The sequence below is a fragment of the Typopeltis vanoorti genome, chromosome 3, assembly GCF_054136105.1.
Source record: "Typopeltis vanoorti isolate ZY-2024b chromosome 3, IOZ_Tvanoo_1.0, whole genome shotgun sequence".
Taxonomy (NCBI): domain Eukaryota; kingdom Metazoa; phylum Arthropoda; class Arachnida; order Uropygi; family Thelyphonidae; genus Typopeltis; species Typopeltis vanoorti.
This window is the reverse complement of record NC_143551.1, coordinates 115,349,641-115,364,021: the sequence shown is the minus strand read 5'-3', so window position 1 is coordinate 115,364,021 and position 14,381 is coordinate 115,349,641. Positions and strand designations below refer to the sequence as shown.

Sequence of the window (14,381 nt, the reverse complement as noted above, 5' to 3'; positions counted from 1 at the left end):
TTTATTCAGGATTAGAGTCCAAAAGACGGCCTGTGACTAATGGTGTGCCACAGGGTTCTGTTCTTGGACAACTGCTGTTTAATTTGTTCGTTAACAATATAGGGAAGGATCTAAGAGGAACAGTTCATTTGTTCGCTGATGATGCAAAGTTGGGTAGGGCAATAGTGTATGCAGAAGATGTCAAATTCTTGCAGGACGACTTGGATAGATTGGAGTTCTGGGCTAAGGAGAATGGTTGTCAATTTAATGTGACAAAATGTAAGGTTATGCATTTTGGGGTGAAAAGATTAGCAGCAGTATACCACATTGGTGGAACTGTACTCCAGGAGATTGATGAGGCCAGGGACTTGGGAGTGAGTGTTGGTGGATAGGGAGATGAGGTTTAGGGGGCACATTCGAAAAGTGGCTAAATCAGCTCATCAACTCACTTTGTTGTTGAAAAATACTTTGATGAGCAGAGACAAGCAAGTTATTGTACCTCTGTACTGAGCCTTGATAACACCTCATCTCAACTACTGTGCCCAGATTTGGTCACCTAGGTTTCTTCTTGATGGGTAGGAGATGGAGAGGATCCAGAGGCGAGTGACTAAGATGATAGCAGGTCTATAGAATGAACCTTATGAGAACAGGTTGAAGATTTGTGGGTTGCAGAAATTAGTTGATAGGCGGAAAAAGGGAGATATATTTGAGACATTCAAATTGCTAAAGGTTTCTATAGGATTAATTCAGAGGATATTTTTGAGATCAGGACTGGTGGTGGGAGAACTAGAGGACACCTATGGAAGCTGGGCAAGGGTGTTAGAGCTGGGTTCTTTACTTTTAGAGTGGTAAATGAGTGGAATAAGCTGCCAGCGTCTGTTGTTGGTGCTATGACGGTGAGTGAGTTCAAGTCAAGGTATGATAGATACTGTGAGAATGTTATATAGTTGTGTGGATATGATGTTTAGGGCCTCCCTCAATGAGTCTAAGAACTCCCTGGAGTCGCCCGTAATAATAATAAGAATTACTTGGTGATTCATTCTGCCCATAGGCTGGGCTCAAATGGCTGGACACAATAATCTAAGGAAATGAGGCATCGAAGTTGCAAAGATTTTCTCATTGGCTTTCTTGATAAGGGAAATGGGTGCACAATCCCAATAAATTCCTTCAAATACAAACGACACATTAAATTCCTTCATTATAGAAAAACAGGCCTTGCATTTATGCCCTTGAAACATACCACGTAATTGATTGGATAGACACCCACTCACTTCGGCGCACTAAAATATAGTATGAAAGAAAATTCAAAGAAGCTTGTGAGATGCTGATTCGTCATCCTAGTTTCAACAAGAATGATGGATTAGCAATTCCCAGTCTGGAATATCCATCTGAAACCCATATAACATCATATATAGAACAACATAGTAGAACTCCAAAAATCTTCAAACACAACAAAACTTGGTCAGTGGTCAATAACTGTAAAGAAGTTAACACATAGCAATCAAGCAAACGTCAAGGATTATTTTATCTTAGTCTTAATTGAAGTAATTGCTGTAGAACATGTGTTTTGTTTCCATAATTTCTATGCAATGAATACTGATCCTGAGATAAATGGAGATCTTGCATATGATTTTTTAATATTTATGTATAGCCATATAAGTCTGTAGTCTCCAGGATGTGAAGAAAATTTACAAGAACTTTTCATCTAAAGGTTAGCTTTTTCTCTTAAATTTTGGGAGACCTCATCTTGCAAAACAGACAAACTGGCCAGTGAATACACCAATTGATATACAATAACAGAGTACACAGATAGGATTAACTGCCATTTCATAACATTTGTAAGGTTTCTATAAATCAGAATTACTTGCCTGTGCCTGGCCAATGATCCTAAATTGTTAAGGATATGATAATAAATATATATTTTTAGCTCTTTCCTGATAGTTGTGTAAAACTAACTTAATCCAAAAGAGATTTGATTTCATTTTGTTTATTTGAATTATAAGTATATATTTAATATAATCTGTATTAATTTCTGAAATAACTTAATAATTTATTATTTTTAAAAAAATTTTGTTCTTATATATATTGTTTATGTATAGGAAGAGACCCTAGCAAAGTTAGAACTGGAATATGAAATTCAAAGTAAGATTAGTAGTGCAGCTCATAAATTGGCAAGTGAAGCAAGTGCTAGAAAAAGTGTCCGTAAACAGAGAAAATTATCTTATCAGCAGTCAATTTCTAAGGTATTGATACAGTTGGTTTAATTGTTACAAATTAGCATTTAGCTTGGTGGTTCCCAAATTTTTCATTGTTAGTCTTTCTTTCCTTTTTTTTTTTTTTTTCACTTCCTCATAGATCCTCTATGTTCTTAACCATTAATCATGCCATTTATGTCAGTTATGAGACAGGCATAATCTGCACACCATTCTTATTCATAATCAATAATATACAGTAATTTATTTTTAAAAATATGTGACTACAGCAGGTGTTTACACTTATAAAGAATTTACAGAAAATACAGAATAAGGTATTTGCATTTTTCTTTTTTATTTATAGATTATCCTTCCTAATATTATTACTTGTTTTGTGTCTTGTATAGGGTGAATGAGGTGAGAGGATTTCCATAACGTCTACACAGTAATGATAACATGGATACAATAACATAGTCAAAATAATTTTTTGGGTGGGTGGGGGGGGGTGGTAAAAGAAACTAATATTTTGAATGAATTTTTTTTTCCCAGAATAATTTACACTCTTTAAGTGCAAATAACATTCATATCCTCAATTCTTCTGTTGTACACACTTACTAATCACACACTCTTTTTATGACATTGTCATCCAGAAGACATTATTATTATTATTACGGGCAACTCCAAGGAGGCCTTAGACTCATCGAGGAAGGCCCTAACATCATGTCAAGAACAACTATTCGACATTCACAAAGTATCTATCATACCTCGCCTTGAACTCATTCACAGTCATGGCATCCACAACAGACTCTGGCAGCTTATTCCACTCATTCACCACTCTCCAAGTAAAAAACTTAGCTCTAACACCCTTGCTAACCACACTCTTGCCTATCTTCCATGTATGGCCCCTAGTCCTCCCACCACCAGTCCTATTCTCAAAACTTTCTTCTGAATTAATCTTATAGAAACCCTTCAGTAATTTGAATGTCTCAATCATATCACCCCTTTTCCACCTATGAACCAATTTCTACAACCCACAAATCTTCAACCTGTTCTCATAAGGTTCATTCCATAGACCTGCTATCATCTTGGTTACTTGTCTCCGGATCCTCTCCACCTCCTCCCCATCAAGAAGAAACCCTGCTGCCCAAATCTGGGCACAATAGTCTAGATGGGGTCTTATCAAGGCTCGATACAGAGGAACAATAACCTGTTTGTCTCTGCTTGTTAAAGTATTTTTCAGCAACAAAGTGATTTGATGAGCTGATTTAGCCACTTTTGTAATGTGCCCCCTAAACTTCAACTCCCTATCCACCAACACTCCCAAATCCCTGGCCTCTTCAATCTCCTGGAGTACAGTTCCACCAATGTGATATACTGCTGCTAATCTTTTCACCCCAAAATGCATAACCTTACACTTTGCCACATTAAATTGACATCCATTCTCCTTAGCCCATACCTCCAATCTATCCAAATCATCCTGCACAATTTTGACATCTTCTGCTTTCACTATTGCCCTACCCAGCTTAGCATCATCAGCGAACAAATGAACCGTTCCTCTCAGAGCCTTCACTATATCGTTAATGAACAAATTAAACAGCAGTGGTCCAAGAACAGAACCCTGCTGCACACCACTAGTCACAGGCCATCTTTTGGACTCTACTCCTGAATAAACCGCTCTCTGATATCTCTCCATCAACCACCCTCCTATCCATCTCATCAACCCTATATCCGTCCCCATATGCTGCAGTTTACTGATTAGAATTCCATCTGGTATCCTGCCAAAGGCCTTAGCAAGGTCCAGTAGAATCACTGTAAACCCAAAAACTATTTCAATAACTTCCTGTTCTTACTCATTGCCTTAGAATGGGAAATGGAAATAGAGTGGGTAACAGCCTTATTCATAAGTATTTATAGTATACAACTATGAACGGACTTTTTAAAATGAAAAGTTACTTTTAATGCAGTTGACTCGCTTTATCCAAATAAACTTTATTTACACTTATTTACTTAATTAAGAATGCAATTGACTCATTAAAGTACTCATTGTTCAGTATCTATGCAGATATTTGTAGGCCTGATTGTGTTATTTTTTTGCATTACTTTTTGGTACATAAGAAAATGAATTCTAGCCAGTAGTTATTATGAAATTGGCTGAGTACATAATTTCATAATAAATTAATAAATTATTATGAAATTAATTAATTTCTTAGCGTTTGCCTGCAAGGGAATGTACCAGATATCTAACACAATTGTTTCTTATCAATGACTTTCATCCAAACTAGTTTTTTCTCAAGTCCCTAATTTATCAGACCTGACAATACAATTTCAATCTTTTAAAGCATTCCTAATTACATCTACCATCTATATCTGGGACTTCCTCTGTATATATATCTTTTTTTTTCCTGCAGTTTTTGTTTCAGACCCTGAAATTTGCTAATCTTTTATCTCCTGTTTAAGTGACTACACTATCTTAGGTTATCTCTGCTTACACATTATTGAATACTAACAATACCAAGTTCTTTTCTGATATCTATGTTTTTAATATTGTTTTGCCACTGATGCCATCTCTTCAGTGCTTTAATTTTCCTCATAACTCTCACATGTGGTATTCATTCTCTGATCAACTGTTATGTCGTTGCTTTCTCTATATTTTACTGCCTTATATCTTCCTATTCTATCTTTCTATCGCAATTTTACTTCTTCAGATATCGGGCCTAACATGCTTACATCTAGGATTGTTTCCTCTTCGGATACTGGCAAATTTATATTTTGCTGCACCAGCCAGTATCCTATAGCAGAAAGGGATCCTTGCTCAGGGAGATAATAATAGATTCTGAGACTTTCTTACACAATATCTTACTTTAACACTGCCGTATAGATTCAGATTATTGCAGTCGTGACCTAAATCTATAATTATATACACTTTCTAATTCCTTCCCACCAAAATAGGTTCTATTTTTATAAGTGGTAGTTTGGAATCGTAATCAGGCATGACTCAGGTTTAGGTAAATATGGCATGTTTATTGGAATATCTAAACAGAATACACAAAAATTCATACACTCAATTTAACTCAATACTAAATAAATAACTCGAGTTAACTAACATACTCTAAATTAAATCAAAGGTTAAGAAACATCGTAAAACACAGTAATTGAAAATTGAGATAGATTGCAAATGATATGAAGTTAGGTTAAATTTCCTTTCTGCAATGCTATTCATAAGATAATATAAACAAACATTCTTATGTTACCCAGTTACTATAAATCCACTATTCTAATCTTGTTAAGTTAATTCTATCACAAAGAACACAAAAAATGTCTTCTAAACAATTCTTCTTTTTCACAAAAGAGGTTAACTATCTAATTAGAGACTGTCCACAAAGTTCTTTAGAGTACTGTTCTTAATTTCACATTCGCAAACAATCTTCTCTCTTCTAATGAATTTTATACACAAAATAGAGTAATTTCACCTTACCGAACTTTTTCCGCATCTTTCAGCACCACGTGTACGTCTGGTTACTTCTTGTCTATTGGCTGTCCATACGCCAATGTAGGGGTTACGCTAACTTCATTATTTCTGCCGAAATCGGTCTTAAATCTTTGCGTTTCAGGAACAACTTGATGGGACTTCTCAGTCCCATCTTAGGCTTCATTCTGCTAGGACTGGAAATTTTACCTTCAGCTTTGCATAGAATCCTACTTCATTTTAAGAATGCTCGCAGTCCGACATCTTATCACAGACTTCACCCTCTCTCCTACGCGAAACTGCCCACTAACTTCCGAACCACCAAAACAGGGAAACGATATGACAAGAGAGACTCTTCCGATACGGGCTCAACCCCTTATATTCTTCTATAGAGCGTCCTCTTTTCTCAGTCCCCTTTTTGCACACAGCCCTTATCTTTTTAACCCTTTGGGTTCATCCTTCACCTTTACAATGCTGTTATACTTGGATTCACAGAATACATGGCAACATAATTTTTCGAGTAAGCTATAGCCGCTAGCGTTATGCTGTACATGTGTAGCTTTATGCCTTCCAGGAATTATTACTTAGCAACTTTTTAGGTGACTCACAGTAAATTTTACATAGCTTAAGTGAGGCTTAAATTTAAATCAGATTATCTCTCTTTTTAGATGACTCACAGTAAATTTTACATAGCTTAAGTGAGGCTTAAATTTAAATCAGATTATCTCTCTTTTTAGACATACTTAAAATGAAATCTAAAAATAATCACATCAGCTTAAATATAAGGTACTTAAAATAAAGAATACAAATTTTACATAAAGTGAAGAAGTTTCACTTTTAATTACAGCTGATGTGCAGGTATTTCTCTTTGTTAGCATTTTATATGTTAGATTCCAAATGAATGATTTCTTTCCAATATTCCTTCATTTAGGATCTAACACAACTGTTTTATTTCTAATCCAACTCTTAGATCAATAAGTTAAAATCAGTGTGAACCGCTGCCTTGTATACTGTTTGTTAACTTCGTGTTTTGGCTGATTTCTCTCTTATTCTGCATAAATTAATTAAACACACAAACTTAACATTAGCAAGAGCAATGCCAGGTATCAGGTGGAATGGTGTAACTCTTACTGCCATTGGACTCTGGGACATTGGAAACATATTCTCTGGAGTGATGAATCATGCTTCATCAACTGGCAGTTCGATGGACAAGGCTGGGGGTTCTCTGATGCCAAGAGCGCTACTTTCCTGAATATGTTGATGCTTCCTCCACCAAACTTCACACGGTGGAGGAAGCATCATGGTGTGGGGTTGTTTTTCATCTTGAAGGCTAGGCCTCCTAGTTCCAGTGATGGGAATCTTAATAACCTATAATGATTCTAGACAGTTCTGTGCTTCCAACTTTATGGCAACAGTTTGGCAAAGGCACTTTCCTATATCACCATAATGCCCTTGTTCACAAAGTGAGCTCTGTGCGGGAATAGTTTGATGAGATCGGTATTAAAGAAATGGACTGGCCTGCACAGAGCCTTGATCTCGCTCCCATCAAACTGTGGGATGAATTCGAAGCAATGTTGTGCAAGCATGCCATATCATGACATCAGTGCACAATCACACTAATGCTCTTCTAGAAGAGTGGAAAGGAATTACCATAGCAACGTACCAAAATCTAGTGTTCCAGAACTAACTGGGACACTAGATTTAACTGGGCTAACTCGATATTAATGTCTTTCATATTAGAGTGAGAGTTGGTATAAGCTTTTATTTTGGTCATCTCTTTAATTTTTTGTTATTAGTTTTACTGCTGAGATCTTGAATTCAGCCAAAATTAAATTGAGGCAATGATTTCAGATCATTAATTTCATCTGAAAAATTCCCCCATTTCTTTTATTATAGGGTTGTCTCTTGTATTTTTTTATGATTTTTAGTCATCATCAAATTTCTGAAATGTACCGAACAGAATATTTATGAGGGTACTACATGAAAAAGTTATGTCATTATTAACTACTTATCAACAATTTTCCTCCAAATCAGTCTGTTATCTGTCAAAACTCCAATATTATCAGATCTTATAATTCTCTCTTATAAAGACACTTTTTTACTACATTAATACACCTAGCACTTGTTTTCTTCTTCATTTGTAATATGATACTGCCATCTGTTCACTCCCCAAATCTTTCTCAGAAAGTTTTTGATCAAGTTTATTATTTCTAACCCAGCTCTCAGCTCCACAAGTTAAAATTGATTTGAACACTGTCTTGTGTAATGCTTGTTTAGTGGTTTGACTAATTTCTCTTATTCTGTAGAAATTTATTCATTTGACTTCCTACCATACCCGCTTTGCTAATTCTCTGATTATTTTCATATTTAATTTGCCATTTTCACTAAAAATTGTGCCTAAATTGCTGAAGTGTTTTACTTCTTTTGTGTTTGCCTTCAATGTGTTAGCCTCTTTTCATTACTTTTGCCTTTCGTTGTTACTGATTTTCATACCAAATTTATTACAATAGTTATTCAATTTAGTTGGAGAATCCTGCAGACTTTTACTTGATTTATTTAGGAGTATAACATCATTTACATAAAGCAAAGAGCTGATATTAATATCTCCAATTTTGATATTGGTTTAATACTGCTTTAATTCATAATGTGATCCAGATAGATGATGAATATTCACGGAGATAATTACATCCTTGTCTCACACTTTAACTTCAAACTATCTTCCTATACCTCTTTCAACTCTAACTGGTAACTTACAGCTCAAATATAGACTATGCATTGCCTGATATAACTGTAGCGTTTGGAGCAGCTTTCTTCTTAACACCCTGTCATATGCCTTTTCCAGATCTACAAAACTTAAATCCTGTGTATATTCCCATGATTTCTCAACTATTTGTCTGAAAAAGAAAATCTTGTCCTCACAACTTCTATTTGACCTGAATCCAGCTTATTCTTCTCCAAGCTTCTTCCACAATTTTTCTTAAATTTTTTTTTTCAAGTGTACTTCATGAATCTTACCAAGAACACTCAGTAGAGAAATTCCTATTCAGTTATATTTCCCTTTTTACAAATGGCTACTAAGAGAGCTCTACTCCAATCATCTGGAATTCGACTCACTCACCAGGCCTTCTGAATTATAGTGTAGCCACTGTATAACTTTTATATTTTTTTGATGGTTTTCCATACTTCAAGCTTCAATGCTTGAAGTAGGGGAAAAAACCTACTTCAAGCTTTGTTTCATTTAGCAGTCTTTCACCCCAGTATCACTCCAGACATCTCCAGACATCTAGAATATCTTTATCTTCAGTTTTCATATCACCTTTTGTTATCTTTAATTCCTTTTAGAGTACTCCTTCTATTACTAAACTTTTCCATAGCCTGCAGACTATTTTGTCATCTTCCAGATTTCGTAAGAACACAGCTTTTCGGTGTTCTTACCAAAGTATTCCCATGGCTTTTGTTAAGCTAGTTTTACAATGTGCTCTGCTTTTTTAAATTTTTCTCTGTATTCTCTCAGAGCATAAGCTGATTTACTCATCAGGAACTTTCAGTATGCTTTCTTATTCATTTCTTGACTGCCTGTTTAACTTCCTGAGTCCACCATAGTTCTGATTTGTCTATCATTGTAAACAATTTTACCACATGCCGCTCTGGCTGAATCAGCAGTGTTTTCTTCCGGTTTTGCCAATGGATCTCTAAGGTTTGGTTCTTGTTTTTAATCAAAATTCTTTCATTTTTTCTTGAATAATATTTATGTTCTTGAGTCTATATTTCCCCCTTTGAAAGCTGCTAAACTTTAATTCATTTTAAAACTTTATCACACAATCTTCTTTTTAATAAGAAATTCAATTCTATCCTTCAAAACTAAATAGCAATCACTTCCACTTTCAAATCCTCTGTATGTGTTGTGAAGTGGTGGGAAAATATCGCTATCAACTATAACATAGTAAATAAGACTTTTCATATTTCTTGCATCTTCTCTCCATCTGAATTTGTGCATATTTTTATGTTGGGATGTACTGTTGGTAATAACTATTTCACATCCTGAACAGAAATTTCTCAGGTATTTACCGTTATTATTAGGTTTTCTCTTTTTCCAGATTTTCCTACAACATTTCTATATATCTGATAATCATTTCCTACTCTGCTGTTTAGATCTCCAACAAGGAAGAACTTTTCCTTTTTCATTGTGTTAGCTGCCTCAAAAAATTCCACTTCTTTCTTAGTAGAATCTTCTGTTCGACTATAGGCAGAGATAAGTCTAATTGTCCAGTTCCCCATTCTGATATTTGCCCACATCACTCCACTTGATATTTACTACCATTCAAGAGGATTATCCTCATTTCATATTTTGTGTTGAATATTTTAGCTTCTCCTTCTTTTTCTGCTTATTATTGCCTGAATATAACATATTTTATTTGTTGCTTTTATTGTTTTTTAATGTATTGACTTGTATTGATGTTTTATATGTTGATGGTGCCTGTCTTGAACTCTGCTGGTGCTTACTTGGGATTTGTTCCAGTAATTGAATTTTTGCTGTTCATTCTGGTCCCTTTGATGATATAAAGGGGGGGGGGGCTTGTTTAACTGGTTTATGCACCAGAATAAAATTCTGTCATGTTGTACCATTTTGAATTATGGTTAGCCAGTAAGAATATAATTTGATTGCTAAATCCCAAGTTGCTGATCTATCCTCATTCATTCAGTATTCAGGTAGATATCTAAAAGGGTGCAGCACAAGAAGATGAGGATTGGACATTAACTCGTAAGTCCTGGTTGGTTCTCTGTATTCCTTAAAAGGCAATGTGGAGGTCTGCTCCCAGTTATCCCGCTTTGACCCTTGAGCACCCCTATGTCTTTTAGGTCTATTTGATCCAATTTGCTGAAGATTATTTTCGTTCTGTCATGTTTTTATCATCTCTATTTAGAGTTTTGATGGTAATACTGATGCTAATATTTCTGCTTTCTACACATTATGCATTGTGTGTGGGTTGTTGGAGCAGGAAGGGGGGGGAAAGAGAAGATTAGAGTTACTACCAATGTCACTCTGGCTTTATCAGGAAAGATCTTTCTGAAGTTACTCACAGATAAACCAACGTGCACAAAAATATTTATAGCATGGTAGTGAACATTGCAATAATTGTTTTTATTACAAGCCTTACCTTTACATCTCTTGCATTATTGACAAACATGACTAATGGTAATAATATGAAATCAGGATAATTACAGAATGTAAATGTATGGGGTAGGTTCCAAAAGTTTCCGACTTGACATACAAAATTTGCGCTGATTTTAAAATGCCAGACAGCATGATACCATGACAGATAGCACCATTTATGGGGAGGTTAGTGTACCAGTTTCAGCTCTCTATCTGCATCATTCAGTTGGAGGCACTCGTTTGACTAACACATAGCATGCTAAGTGGCTGTAATGTTTAAAAAATTGAGTACTGCACTGTGATAAAGCTTTTCACCAAAGAAGGGCTTTTGCCAAGTGCTATCAAACAACAGTTGGATGGTGTTTATGGGGAAGCTTCTCCTTCATATTCCACTGCAAAGGAATGGACTAAACAGTTTCGCCTAGGAAAAGAGAACATCGAAGATGATCTTCATGATGGTCGGTCTGTTGGAAGTGATGACTGAGAACATTGTCCTCTTATTGAGGGGAAACTGCACAATGACAAATGGCTAAGCTCAAAGAAATCTCAGCATGGTTGGGGCTTTCTATAACAACCATCTTTTCGCATCATTCACAAGAAGCTTCATATGACAAAGGTCAGTGCAAGGTGGGTGCCCTGATTTCTCTCTTCAATTCAGAAGTAGCATCGTGTGACTAGTTTTTAGACCTTTGCCAAGGGAATCAGAGAGAAGTGCTGGAATCCATTGTCGCTGGGATGAAACCATGATCCTTTATTATGACCTCTTTCCAAAAGGGAATCCATGGAGTGGCGCAAACCAGGTGAAGCACTGCCGAGAAAAGCCAAGGTCACTCAGACCACCAAGAAGAACATAGTAACAATCTTTTGGGATTGCTGGGGAATTCTCTTGATTGACTTCAAGAAATGGAATACCACCATGAATGCAGAATATTATGCTTTAATCCTGCACAAACTGTGCAACACCATAAAGGAGAAGAGACTAGGAATGATGTGTCATGGTGTTCGCCTGCTTTACAACAATGCTCCAGTCCATATGGCTATTGTTGTTGAAGACTGCAGTGAAGGACTGTGGCTTCCAGGAGATTGAACACCCACCCCATAGCACCCAATGACTACTACCTTTTCTTGAAACTGAAGAAAGATCTTTAAGGAAGAAAATTTGCAGATGACAATGGGGTGAAATATGCAGCTTGAGGCCATTTTGCAGACAAAAGTACAGACTGCTTTTCAAGGGCATAGAAATGTTAATTCATTGATGTGAAAGTGTATTAAAGTAAAGGGAGGTTATGTTGAAAAGTAACAGTTTTCTTTCTATCACCTCTAAAAGTTAGTCAGGCCAGAAACTTATGGGACTGCCCTCATAAATTATATAATTAACAGTTCTATGAATTATGCAATTTTTTTCCCTTCATTTTGAAAAATGCCAGAAAAAGATTTTTAACATTGAATAAGAGCAGAATAAGTTTGATAATGAGTTTCTGTTGATTTAGAGTTTTGTTACTTTGTCTACTGTTGTAAGCTTTATTGCTAAACATTATTGAGGGATAATTTTGATATCTTCCCACTTTTTACCAGAAAAAGAATAAAATACATTAAGGAAAATAAAGAAGTAATATACATGATCTAAGATTAAAAAAAAAAAAGTATATGACATAAAAATTGCAGACATTGAAAATCTTTGTTTCTAAAGATGAGTGTGTTGAATGTTTTTGTTAGTGTGTTCAAGAAGATGAGATAGAGGCTGTGTGGATAATGTTGTTTTTTTCCCGCCTCACCTGCTTTTGCCTAATTACCTTTATCACTGCTTACCACATATATCCACTCAGTTTCAACTTCCCCACCCGCATCCCAATCTATTCCATTTCTATGCTGATCATCTCCATACATTTATTACTACTTCTAACATCCACTCTCCCTATGCCATGTCTTCTTGTCCCCCCCCCATTTCCCTATTCCTCTTGCATTCCCATGTTCTCTTCATCTTTCACACTGTTTCCATTGCCAAGCACTTCTGTCTCTTCAATGCCACTCTCCTGATCCTTCACTTCATCTCTCACTTGCATCATATATTGCACTTCCATCTAACAACAGTTTCTCCATTTCACTCAATCCAAAGTCATTCAAATGCAATCCATCATGCCTGTATAATTTCATTCTCCCTCAAATACATGCCACACATCCATAAACTGCACTCCCTTCTCTTCACCCAGCTCCGTTAGCATACCATTCATGATTCTGGCTCATTGTCTCAACTCATCGTTGTCATTCCTTGGCAACACACACTGACAATCTTTCTCACCATACTGTTATCTTTCACTCTCCTCAATTATTTGTCTCCATAACCACTACTAATTCTCTTACTCATTCTTCCACCTCAATAGCAGATCTTATGGACTCTCTCATTAACCAATTTATATGCATATTTTTGTATATAATTTAAATGTAGCTCTATTGCTCATTAGGAATTTGTTTTTTTCTCATGGTACAAAAACAACAAACAGAAATTTGTTGTGGGAAGCAAGATTAAATGTCTGAAATAATTTTTAATTGCTTGCTTCTATTTTGGCTTTACTCTTCTAAATAACAAAGATTAACAATGCCTGTAAAGAAGAAGTTGTTGCATTCAGTTTTCTGTTTTTGTCTTTTTGATCTTTTGGCATGTTTACTAATATTAAAAAAGCAATAGTCAGTTTCTTTATAAGCTTGAAATTAAAGGAAATATTTCAGTAAACTCATCACTTTTAATGATGTTACTTGGAAAGATGATGCCACATTCCTTGTATTATAATAGTCTACATAATTAGAATTCTGAATTTTATACTTATTATAAAATAAGCATTTTGTTTTACATTGTAGTTCATTTATATTATGTATTTCAGTTAGTATTTATTTAAAATTTGTGCTTTATTTGTATCATGTTATATATACTCTAGTTAAAAGGTATAGAAGAAAAGCTATCAACATTGAGAAAACAGATGGAAATAGCACAGAAAAAAAATGCTAGGAGGCCCTCTGATGATGGTATTATTTTGTATTCTGTATAAATGGAAAAGCAAATTTTCTTACATTTTGTTAATATTTTGTGTAAAATGTTTAACAAGATTTTTCTTCTACAGATCCAAGTGAAGACAGCATTAGTCATTCTACAGATGATAGTGGTGAGTTCATTTTTGTGTTCATATTAAAAAAAAAAGTATAAATATTACTTTCAGTATTTTTAAATGAATTCAAAATAATAATATAGTTTGTATCCTGGCTATATTAGTATGGCAAACGATACAGTGTTTAGTGCATTGTTTATATTCTGTATTATTTGGAATGTTTTAATCGCCCTTCCCTTCTCATCATGACCTTATCTCTTATTCTTATGGTCTGTTTTTTGGCCATTGTTTTGATGAGATGATCTCACAGCTGTACATTATGCAAATTATGGAAACAACTACCATGTTAGAGTAAAACTTTAGTTTAATATAAACCAAACTAAACACTCGACATTTCGACCTTCACATTAAGGTCATCATCTGGAGTATACACATATATACAAAGAAACAAGCTGCACTACAATCTACATGACATGCTAAAGTTACTG

General features: G+C 35.2%; 1 protein-coding gene across 5 annotated transcripts in view; it reads left to right on the top strand.

The window, feature by feature from the left end:
- The window catches only part of LOC150108490 (uncharacterized), a 385,253-nt gene that overhangs the window by 317,530 nt on the left and 53,342 nt on the right, over positions 1-14,381 (top strand). For all 5 annotated transcript variants that reach the window (XM_090415899.1, XM_090415900.1, XM_090415897.1 and 2 more), the window contains 3 exons: positions 2,079-2,222; positions 13,726-13,813; positions 13,909-13,950. In XM_090415899.1, the coding sequence (XP_090272025.1) occupies positions 2,079-2,222; positions 13,726-13,813; positions 13,909-13,950 (274 nt within the window). The remainder of the gene's footprint in view (positions 1-2,078; positions 2,223-13,725; positions 13,814-13,908; positions 13,951-14,381) is intronic.